Source organism: Netta rufina, assembly GCF_964035555.1.
Source record: "Netta rufina genome assembly, chromosome: 30".
Classification (NCBI taxonomy): domain Eukaryota; kingdom Metazoa; phylum Chordata; class Aves; order Anseriformes; family Anatidae; genus Netta; species Netta rufina.
In genome coordinates this window covers 1,381,315-1,391,568 of record NC_140154.1, presented here as the reverse complement: position 1 = coordinate 1,391,568, position 10,254 = coordinate 1,381,315, and the positions used below count along the sequence as shown (strand labels likewise).

The 10,254-nt window shown below is 49.2% G+C and overlaps 1 protein-coding gene across 1 annotated transcript; it reads left to right on the top strand.

Annotated features, from left to right (window-relative positions):
* Positions 1-7,000: 7,000 nt before the first annotated feature.
* HOXC4 (homeobox C4) lies at positions 7,001-8,387 on the top strand (the record flags this gene model as incomplete). The annotated part of the gene is made up of 2 exons (XM_084303547.1): positions 7,001-7,544; positions 8,044-8,387. The coding sequence occupies 2 exons, from the start codon at positions 7,001-7,003 to the stop codon at positions 8,385-8,387; spliced, it is 888 nt and encodes a 295-aa protein (XP_084159673.1).
* Positions 8,388-10,254: the final 1,867 nt, after the last annotated feature.

Below are 10,254 nucleotides of genomic sequence, written 5' to 3'. Positions count from 1 at the left end.
TGAGCTGTCTTTTCGGGGCGTTATTATTATTATTGCAATTATTATTAAGATTTAACTACATGTGATAGCTCGGCGGAGCGGCTGCGGTCTGTGTGCGCGGGGCAGATTCCCCTCCCCGTCCCGCAGCCCCCAGCCCCAAACTGGGGTGCTGGGAGATCCTGGGGGAGCGGGAAGAGCCGGATCGACCCCGGGGGAAGCCAAATTTCCCTGACTCACTGCGAGCTGTCAAGGCTCGGGGTCCTCCTCCCTCCGCACATGTGCGCGGAGCTGCGCGCATCTGTGTGCCCCTCTCCGCCGGCATGTGTAATGTCGGATTTAAGAGCGTGTTTACACAGCTAGAGAGTTTGAAACACGGCCCGAAACGCGATAAAACGGTCCTCTAAATCATCCTGCCCTTGATCCATGGCTTCCACATATGCGGCTGGGTGCGCGCTGCTGGGGATCTGCCCTCCATGTAATGCTGCGGGGCTCTGCCTCCCTGCGCGGGGCTTCCGTCCTCCTGTCCTCCTGTCCTCCTGTCCTCCTGTCCTTCTGTCCTCCTGTATCCCGTCTTTCTGTCCTCCTGTTCTGTTCTCCCGTCCTTCTGTTTTCCTATCCTCCCATCCTCCCGTCCTCCTGTCCGCCCGTCCTCCTGTCCTCCCGTCTCCCCATCCTCCTGTCTTCCCGTCTCCCCGTCCTCCTGTCCTTCTGTCCTCCCGTCCGTCCCTCCGCGCCCCCGCCTTTCATCAGCCGCCACCCAGAGCAAGGGGGACCCGAGGTTTTTAATAACAGCGGGCTATTGATCCGAGCTCTCGGCAGCGGCCAAGGTGTATCGACGAGGGCTGTGGATCTCATTAGGCGCTGCTCAGGGATGCATTCGCTAAGAGCAACGCGGCCATTTGAACACCGAAGCGGAAAAAAAAAAAAAAAAAAAAACGAAGTGCTTTTTATTTATTTATTTATTTTTTCCTTCCCTGCCCTTTGCTTAAAAAAGTGCCCGGCAATGAGGTTGTGTCCCCGGGGACTGCCCCCGCCGGACTGACTTTTAATTGCGAAAGGGTGGCAAAAGGGACGAGCCCAGGCTGCTGAAGCCTGGGCTTCGTCTTCGCTCTGGGAGGACTCAAAATGAAGGGGAAAAAATGAGTTTTTGCTTTGCAATGCGGGGAGGGCTCTTTTATTCTCCCTCGCCCCCCCGGCTTGGTGCCAGCCTGGCCAGGGGTCCCTGCACCACCTCAAACGAAGGCTGAGAAATCTCTGCCACATTTACTCTGCAGCTAACAGCGGAGCAGGGCTTTTTATTTCTATTTTTCCCCTCAAATTTCCCCCCTCCAACCCCCTTCTGGGGCTGGATGAACTTTCTGGGTGGGGGGACAGGAGTTCATTTGTCGCCTCTGTCCATTATCCAGAGAAACTTTTGCAACATCCCCCCTCCATCCCCATCCCTGTCCCCGTCCCAAGCCAAACTCGGGCGTTATCGGGGCTCAGAAGTGCGTTTGTAAACACGAGGGGGTCCGGGAGAGGAGGCCGGGGGCAGGGGCGGGTGTTAATTATTAATATTGTCATCCCGGAGGAAGATTTCCAAGGGGCGAGCAGTAAGTACCACTCAAGCAGCAGCTCTCTCCAACAGGAGGGATCAGCCTAAAGTTTGTATATCTTTCCACCCCATACAATAACAGCTAGAGATCTGTTAATGGGCTCTCTGTAGCCCCTGAACACTTTCCCCTGCAACTTTCGCCACCCGCCCCCCCGCCCTTTCCCCAATACAAGCCCAATGTTTTCTTTTCAACTTAACCCAGGGTTCAGCAGTTATCCGGTGGGTCATTATAAGTATTCTTTGTCTCCGAAAAGTCAAGGAGAAACCTTCGCTCCGGTGTCTATGGCACTTGAAAGCATCCTCCAGCCTCTGCCTCCCCTGCCCGGGCTGGGGAGGCTCGATCGGACCTTCCCCCCGGCAGCAAATAAATAAATATTTTCAGGCTAAAAATGGATCTGAAAGGGAGCCAAGGAGAGAAGAACCCCCCCAGGACCAAGAAACCGGGGAAGAGCCCAGACGCAGTCACATGAACCAGGGCAAACAAGCAAACAAATAAGAACCCAAGGACCAAAATGACTGCCGAGCTGAGGTTTATTGCCTAAATCCAATTCCGCGCTGCTCTTTAAGGGCTCGGGTTGCTGGCGAGCAGGGCTGTAGCACAAAGAAGGAGCTCCCCAGCCCTGCTTGGAACTGCACGAGAAGTTGGAGCGGATCGAGATAGAAACTTGATTCCCAGCTACTTTGATTTATTTTAAACAAATCCTTTCTGAAAAAAAAAAAAAAAAAAAAAAAAAAAAGTGCGTTTCCTACCAAGCAGCAAGTTACACTTCTGCTGGGCTCCCTGCTCCGCCGGGTGCCGAGGAGGTCACGGGCTGGACGCCAGCGCCAATTAAATGCGAAATAAAATAGAAGATATTTGTATCCCAGACAAACCTCGGCTCGGCTGAGAGGGGTCTTCGCTCACACCAGATTTGGGGATTTTTTAATTTTTTTTCCCCCTCCCTTTTGGAGAAGGAGAGAGGGGCAGAGCGGGAGGTGAGAGGAACAAAAACCAACAATTTCTCCAGCATAAAAATGAAACATCAAATTAGTTTGCCTCTGGGCTTCATTTTTCCCCTTCTACATTATAACTAGTTATTGAACTCGCTAGAAGATCTAAAGGCCATTTGTGAGGAGAGAAATTTCAATGGAGTTCCCCCATCAATAACTCCTTGGCAGTGACCTATTGGATCAAGTCAAACAGTTGAGGTGAAATTCAGGTCACGCTGTCTAACCAATATTAAAATGCGCCCACTTTTTAAAAAGCCACTTTCAACGAGATTTGAAGAAAATTGAATTCCTGGGTGGGGTGAGAAGGGGAGGGGGGGGAGGAGGGAAGGGAGAGATTGAGAAACTGGTTTGCATATATATATTTTTTTTCCCCCGCAAACAAACAAGAGGGATTCATCTTTAATATTTTAAAATGAAGGGATAAATATTTACATTATTAGTTTCTTTGAGACGAAAGAGGCTCAAAAGAAAAATGTGAAGGCTAGGACTTTGGGTGACAGGCTTTGCTTATTAAAATCGTTTTAGGCCGATTCATTACTTTTACTGACAACAGATTTAAGAAAAAATCAATTAAACATTTGCATATTTCTTTGCATAAATTAGACCTGTCTATTTGCATTATGAAGGAACAAAAAGAAAAGGTCTCTTTGCACTTACTGCTTTCAAGTTGTTGGAAAAATTAAAATTTAATTAATTATATGTCATTGCTTATGTCAGAGAGAATCCAACTATTTTTCCCCCTGAAAATAAAAAAAAATAAGATTGTATATAAATATATCCGTCTTTCCTCCCCCTACCACTAATGTAACTTATTGTGCAATAATCACCTCAAAACAAGCCCTTAAATGCTCGGAATAAAACTCCACTCCAAAATTTATTTCCACCTCCTGAATCTCAAGGAGGCAGAGTTCATACCGCGCGAGCTTTTACCCTGCTTTTACTATTATTATTAAACATTGGATAACAAAACCCCAGTAGATAGGTACTTCATTTTTCTGGAAAGCACAGATTGCTAATGGGCTGAGGTACAGGTTACCAAACGGTCAGTATGGTAATAGCTAACACAATGAATCCGGAGAGACAATGCATACTTATTTTTCTTCAGTACTGTCAAAAAGGCGCTTTGTACTTAAAAACGTCCCCGCAATGGTAACCAGACGTATATTTTGCAGCCAGCTTCCTGGCTAGGAGAAGGAAATAAAGCTCAGATTTTTTTTTCCTTTTTTTTTTTTTTTTTTTTTTTTTTTTTTTTTTTTCCTGCCGAGGTGCTGCGTTGCTCTCGGTATTGTCACTCCCGAAGTGTTCATCGGCACGGTGCTGGTGGGGGGACGCGGGATGGAGAGCGGTGGGAGGGCTGCTTTATAGACAAAAGAGCCAGATTCTTGTACAACTATTCTTCACACGTCCCCGCAGACTTATTTTACGGAGAGGGGGAAAAAAAATTAAAAAAAGGTGTTAAATAAATAAAAATCCTCCAAATACTGGGAGCTTTAAACTCCAGGCAAAAAGGCAAAGGGGGGAGTGGTGTGGAAAGACAAGCAAAGAGAGGGGGAAAATAGGATTTTTTGTGCACTTGTAAGACATCGGGGGCAAGCCCCCCCCCTCCCGAACACACACAGGGGATGAATGGAGGATGGCAAAAGAGGGCTGGAGGAGCAGGTCCTTGCGGAGAGCTCCAAAACCCAGAATTTTGGGGGGAGTCCGGGGGTGGGGGGAGGCAGCCGGGGCAAATAAAGTTGTGTTTCCCCCCCACACACACCGCTCGGCGAAGGAGTTGGGAGTTTGGGGCTGGAGAGCGGCAGGAATGCGTTTGGTGACCTTCACGCCTCGGATTTTGTGATGCTTTGATTGCTGCTGGTTTGTTTCGCGGATTATTTTGTTTTTTAAACAAACCCACCCAGCATATCCTTAAGAGAACTACCTGTGGATATTTATTTATTCTGCTGGTGCTTATTGAAAACCATATATTCAAGGGGTGGGGGGAAGGATGTGCGTAGGTAAAAATTACTTTATTAACTCTCCATCTTTATTCAATATTCCCTCAGCCTTGGAATAAAGTTGTTGCATCAGTCTGAACTATAAATGTCAAAACCCTGCATGAGTCTGAGGTGTTTGGGCAGAATGAAGTATAGCTGGAGAAAAGGAATTTATTGGAGATATTTAAATCAATGTTTTGGGTTCCGGAATATATTTCTATTCATGTCTTTTTCCCAACCTCGCAGCTCCCATCCCCCTTCGGTCCCCATCTCTTCTGGGAAGAGCCGGGGTTGTACCTGCTGCTCCAGATCTGCAGCGTGTCCCTGTGCAAGTCCTGGATTTACAACTTGAGGAAGGAGCACGCTTTGTCAGCGCACGGGGCAAGCAATTAGTCAAGCCCTGCAAATCAGCTGCCAATAAACCCCATAAACGCTCGGCAACAATAAAGCGAGCAAACGAGGGATTCCGAGGCCGGGTGGGGGCAAAATACAGACGGGGCTTGGCTGGGGGGGGAGGTGTCTGGGGGGGCTCAGCCGGGGGGGTTCAGGCGCATCCCGTGCCTCCGGGGGTCCCAAACCTGGTCCAGCAGCGGCCTCTGCCCCCTGCCCCAGAGCCCCCCCGGCCGGGGCAGGCTTTTTTTGGGGGGGCCCAGCCGCCCCCCCCCAGCCCGCAGCCCCGGCCCCAGCCCTCCCGTCGCCTATATGTACCCTGTAGGCTCGAATTTGTGTGAGCGTCTCCAAGTCACAAATTCGTCTCTAGGGGAATATATGGGCGATGCCAGAGCCTTGGAAAGTTGTGCTTTCCTTTGATTCCCTTTAATTGCAGCGGTTCTAATTAAATCCTCAAATCCTGCTGATGTCATTTTAAAAGGTAGTTATTCAAGTGCAAAGCAGCGTTTGCCGTTTGCCAGGGCAGCGCCGGAGCGGGCTTGTTAAAAAGGTAGAGCGAAATCACCGCGATGATTGGGGGGGGGGGGGGGGGGTGTGATAATAATCAAAATAAAATCCCATTATTACTTTTCATCTCCAGAAGAAACAGCAGCTACCGCAAACACAACTCTCAGCCAAGAGCACAAAGAGCCCCGACCATTTCGCAGTGACTGATTTATGGCGTTTTACAACCCCATAAAAAGCTGTAACAACCAGCCAAAAGCCTTCGACACCGCTGGCACATTTAGTCTAATAAATAAAACATAAACAGTTAACTTTATGTGTCACTTTTATTGTTATCAAGTAAAATATGGCAATGCCCTGCAAGCTATGATTTTCAACTATAATTGTTATCAAGCACAAGGAGGGAATACCCCACCTCCCTTCTCTGCCCCTCTCTTTAGGACGAGCCGTAGATAAAAAGCCCTAATTGAGGGAGCTACAACCCTCCCAAAATGTTGACATCCATTTGCAGCTCCCTAACCTGCCCGGGGCGGCTCTGCGGGCTGCCAGCTGGGCGCTGGGAGCCATTTTTTAACGCATCCCTTCATTTTTTTCCCCCCCCAAAAAATCCTCAGGAGCCCCCTCCCCAGCTTGAGAGCCAGCAGGTAAAATGCCCGGTGCAAGGGCAAAGCGGCCTGAGTGTTGCACACGCGTGGGGGGGGTGTCACCCCGTGTGCCCCCCCCCCCTCCCCGGGTGTCCCCTACCTGCAGCACCCAGGGTCGAGGGGAAAGCAGGGTGCCCCCCCCAAAACCCCTCTCTGCTCCCAAAGTGCTGGGGCTCAGCAAAGAGGAGGGGATTTGGGGAGCACGGGGAGGGGTCCCCCCCTGCTGCCTGAATTGGGGGGGGCTCGGGGGGGTCCCTGTTTGTGGAGGCAGAGGGGGGGTGTCCTTGCACGCCCCTGGCTTGAAGCAGGGTCACTAACACCCGTGGGATCTGCATGCCCGCTTCTACCTTGCAGGTAACTTGTGCCCCCCGCACCACCCCCCCAAAAAAAAAAAGATGCTGGCAGTGCTTAACCCTTTCCACTCTGGAGTGGAGGTGGGGGCAACCCCCCGGAATGCCCTGTCCCCTCCCCGGGTGGGGATGAGGAACAAGGGGGGTGTGAAGGAGCTGGGGGTTGCAGGGGGACAGGATTTTTTTTTTGGGGGGGGCTACAGGGTCAACGCAGCGCCGGCCAGGACACCATGACCCCCACATCCGGGGGGGGGGCTCGTTGTTTCCAGCCCACATTCCGGGTGTGGGGGGGGACACCCTTCAACCCCAACCCCCCACATTCCCCCTCCTCCCCCCTCCCTTTGTGGGGTCCCCCATTGTTCCCACACCCCCACCTCCCACCCCACAACACCGGGGGGGCCCCCAGGGGCTTCCCCACCGAGCTCCCCCGGCTGGAGCAGTGCACCCCGAGCCTTGCCCTCTCTCCCACTCCCACTCCCGTCGTCCCCCCCCCAATTTGGGTACATTTTGCAAAAGCTTTTGGTTCCTTATCCGGGGACTGGGCTGGCGGGTGTGATTGGCCGGGGGAGTCACATGGTGAAAGTAACTTTACGGGGTCGCCAGCTAGTAGGAGGGCTTTATGGAGCAGAAAAACGACAAAGCGAGAAAAATTATTTTCCACTCCAGAAATTAATGATCATGAGCTCTTATTTGATGGACTCTAACTACATCGATCCGAAATTTCCTCCATGCGAGGAATATTCGCAAAATAATTACATCCCAGACCACAGTCCGGAATATTATAGCCGGACAAGGGAGTCCAGCTACCAGCATCACCACCAGGAGCTGTACCCCGTGCCACGACCCTCCTTCCCCGACCGCCAGTTCAGCTGCGGTAGTATCCAAGCTCCCGGCAACCCGGCCGCGCACCAAAGGGGACACGGGCAAACTCCAGGAGGCCAACACCTCTCAGAGAAAGCACAGCAGCTCTGCGAGCAGGCTGCTCTTTCCACCTCCTCCACCACTCCTTCCCCAGCCCCTCCAGCCTGCAACCAGCCAAACCCCGACCATCCTAACAGCACAGCTTCCAAACAACCCATAGTCTATCCCTGGATGAAAAAAATCCACGTCAGTACTGGTATGCAACTTTTATTTTCCTCTTCTGTCTCTCTGCTCTCTTATTTTCACACCATGCTCGCTCGCTCGCTCTCTCCTCTCTCCTTTTTTTTTTTTTTTTTTTTTTTTTTTATTTCCTTCCCTTCCATGAGAGTCTTTGGGTTAGCACAATTGAACTGGATTTACGACTCCGAATGGGTAATTACACCCACCATAAATTTTATAGCCGAGCTACTGTGGGCAGCCTTAGCCATGTGGCTCGTTCTGTTATGTATGTGTGAAACTCCGAAAGCTTTGTAAGGGGTGCATAAATAATTCAGTCTTTTGAGCCAGGGAAACCCCTTCCTATTAGAATAGAAACTCTTGAGCTGCCCAAAGTTCTTTATTACCTATTTAGCCTATTACTTTCTTCTCCCGGCTCCTCCAGTCGCCTCTCTCCCTCTCCCCCGTCCCTCTCTCCATTCATGCTAATTTTCCTTGTGTTTTTTTTTTTTTTTTTTTTTTTTCTCCCTCCTTTCCAGTGAATCCCAATTACAATGGAGGCGAGCCCAAGCGCTCCCGGACAGCCTACACGAGGCAGCAGGTTTTGGAGCTGGAGAAGGAGTTTCACTATAACAGGTACCTGACCCGGCGGCGGCGCATCGAGATCGCCCACTCCCTCTGCCTCTCCGAGCGGCAGATCAAAATCTGGTTTCAGAACCGGAGGATGAAATGGAAAAAAGACCACAGGCTGCCCAACACCAAAGTGCGGGCGGCGGCCACCGCGGCGCCCCCCCCCGCCGCCCCGGCGAGCACGGCCGGGGGCGAGGAGCTGCCCCCCGCCGCCGCGCAGGACCCGCGCCCGGAGGATATCACCAGGTTATAAACACCCCCACCCGCCCACAAATGACTCTGGATTATTTATAGAAGCTAATATATATATATATATATTTTGGTTCCGTTCCCCCCCTCCCTCCCCTTTTCCCTCGTAGGTTCGTTTTCTTTTCTTTTCTTTTTTTTTTTTTTTAAATGATAATAATAATTATTATTATTTTTCGGCGCGTATAAAAAACAATGGGTCTCCCCAAGACCACGGGCTGTAGATGCATGTCAGATAGCATGAGGCCAGGTGTCTGTACCTGCAGGTTTTTTTACGCCATTTCAGGGGTTTATTTATTTTTTAAAGCCGGGGGGATGGGGGGCGGAGGGGGAGGGCGGGGGGGAGGAAGAGGTAAATGTTCTGTTTAGATGAATTTAATGAAGAAATGAGAATAATATTGACGGCAAAACAAACAAACAAAAAACAGGCGAATGTAGGTATATTTTCCCTCCGCATTACAAATGCACAATGAGCGAAGGAGCTATGAAGTTCTTTTGTAGAAATGTGAAATAAGCTTAAAAAAAATCACGATTTAAAAAACAAAAACAAAACCCCACAAACAAAAACCAGATACGAAACAGCACACAAGGGTGGACGAGTCTTTGCTGAGAAATTGAGAAGAAAAAAATGAGAGAGAGAGAGAGAAAGAAAGAGTGACATATTTAAAAATAAAAGCAGAAGAAGGTTTTAAAAAGTCAGTAGCTAGGTTTTTTTTTGTCGTGGTTATTTGTGTTTTTGGACTGATTTTACATGATCATTGTAAACTTGCAATAAAGAGTTTTAGTGTGTATGTGAAAGTCCCAGTGTTCAATAAACCAGTCAGTGTGAATTAGTTTTACTTTTATGTCTGGTGACTTATTTTATCCTCACATCTCCCCCTTAACCCGCCCCAAAATAATAGTAATAAGGATAATAAAATGCTGGGACGATGTGCAATGGATCCCATGTGCACCAGTTACTGCTTAAGTTAAGTTTAAGCAAACATAACGATAACTCTGTACTCCAGATTTTATGACATCACGACGTGGCCAGTGACTTTAAATCTCAGACCCTCCCAACCTGTAAATATGGGGGGAAAAAAAATAAATCTGGTTTTCAGACAAGGGCAGTGCTGTGGATTGGGGTTAGCTTCCATTCATACCTCTTTATTTTCTTGCCACCCAACGTAAAATTGTCTGTTTTTATCTCTTCTCCCTGCTTTGAAGTTTTCTCCTGTGTGTTATTATTATTATTGTTATTATTATGATGATTATTATTTTCTTTTGCTGTCTGTGGCGTGCTCTTGTTGACTCGTTCAGCCCCTAAAGCCAAGAGGTCCTATTGAATTTGGAGAGGCAATGAAAAGGCTGTTAAATAATAATAATAACAATAACAATAATAATAATGAGAATAATGGTAGTAATAGTGCTAATAACTGTAATTCATCGCTCCTGGCCTTTGGAGGAAGCATGCAAATTGGCAGCAAGGGGGGATTTTAGGAGAAGGTGCAGGGGGTCCATGCTTCCCAGGCAGGGCAGGGGGGGCCCGGAGAGGCTCTGGGGCTGGGCCCCCTCTTTTTTAGGCCTTGGCTTTGGGAAGTTTGCTCAGGTCCCTGCTGCAAAGCCCAGGAGCTGGGGAGCGAGGCCTGGGACGGGCTGAGGGCAGAGCAGCCTGGCAGCCACCTTCCTCTGGCTTTATTTCATTTTATTTTATTTTTTTTCTCTCTCTCCAAAATCGATTTAAGCTGCCATTAAACAAATCACGGGCTCCAAACCCTTTGTGATAGCTGGGGGACGCAGATCTTTAAAGGGATGAAGCGAAGGTTGTAATTTATCCTGGGGAGTTTGTATGTAAAGCTCATCAGCTCTTTTTTTTTTTAACATCCTGCTTTAGT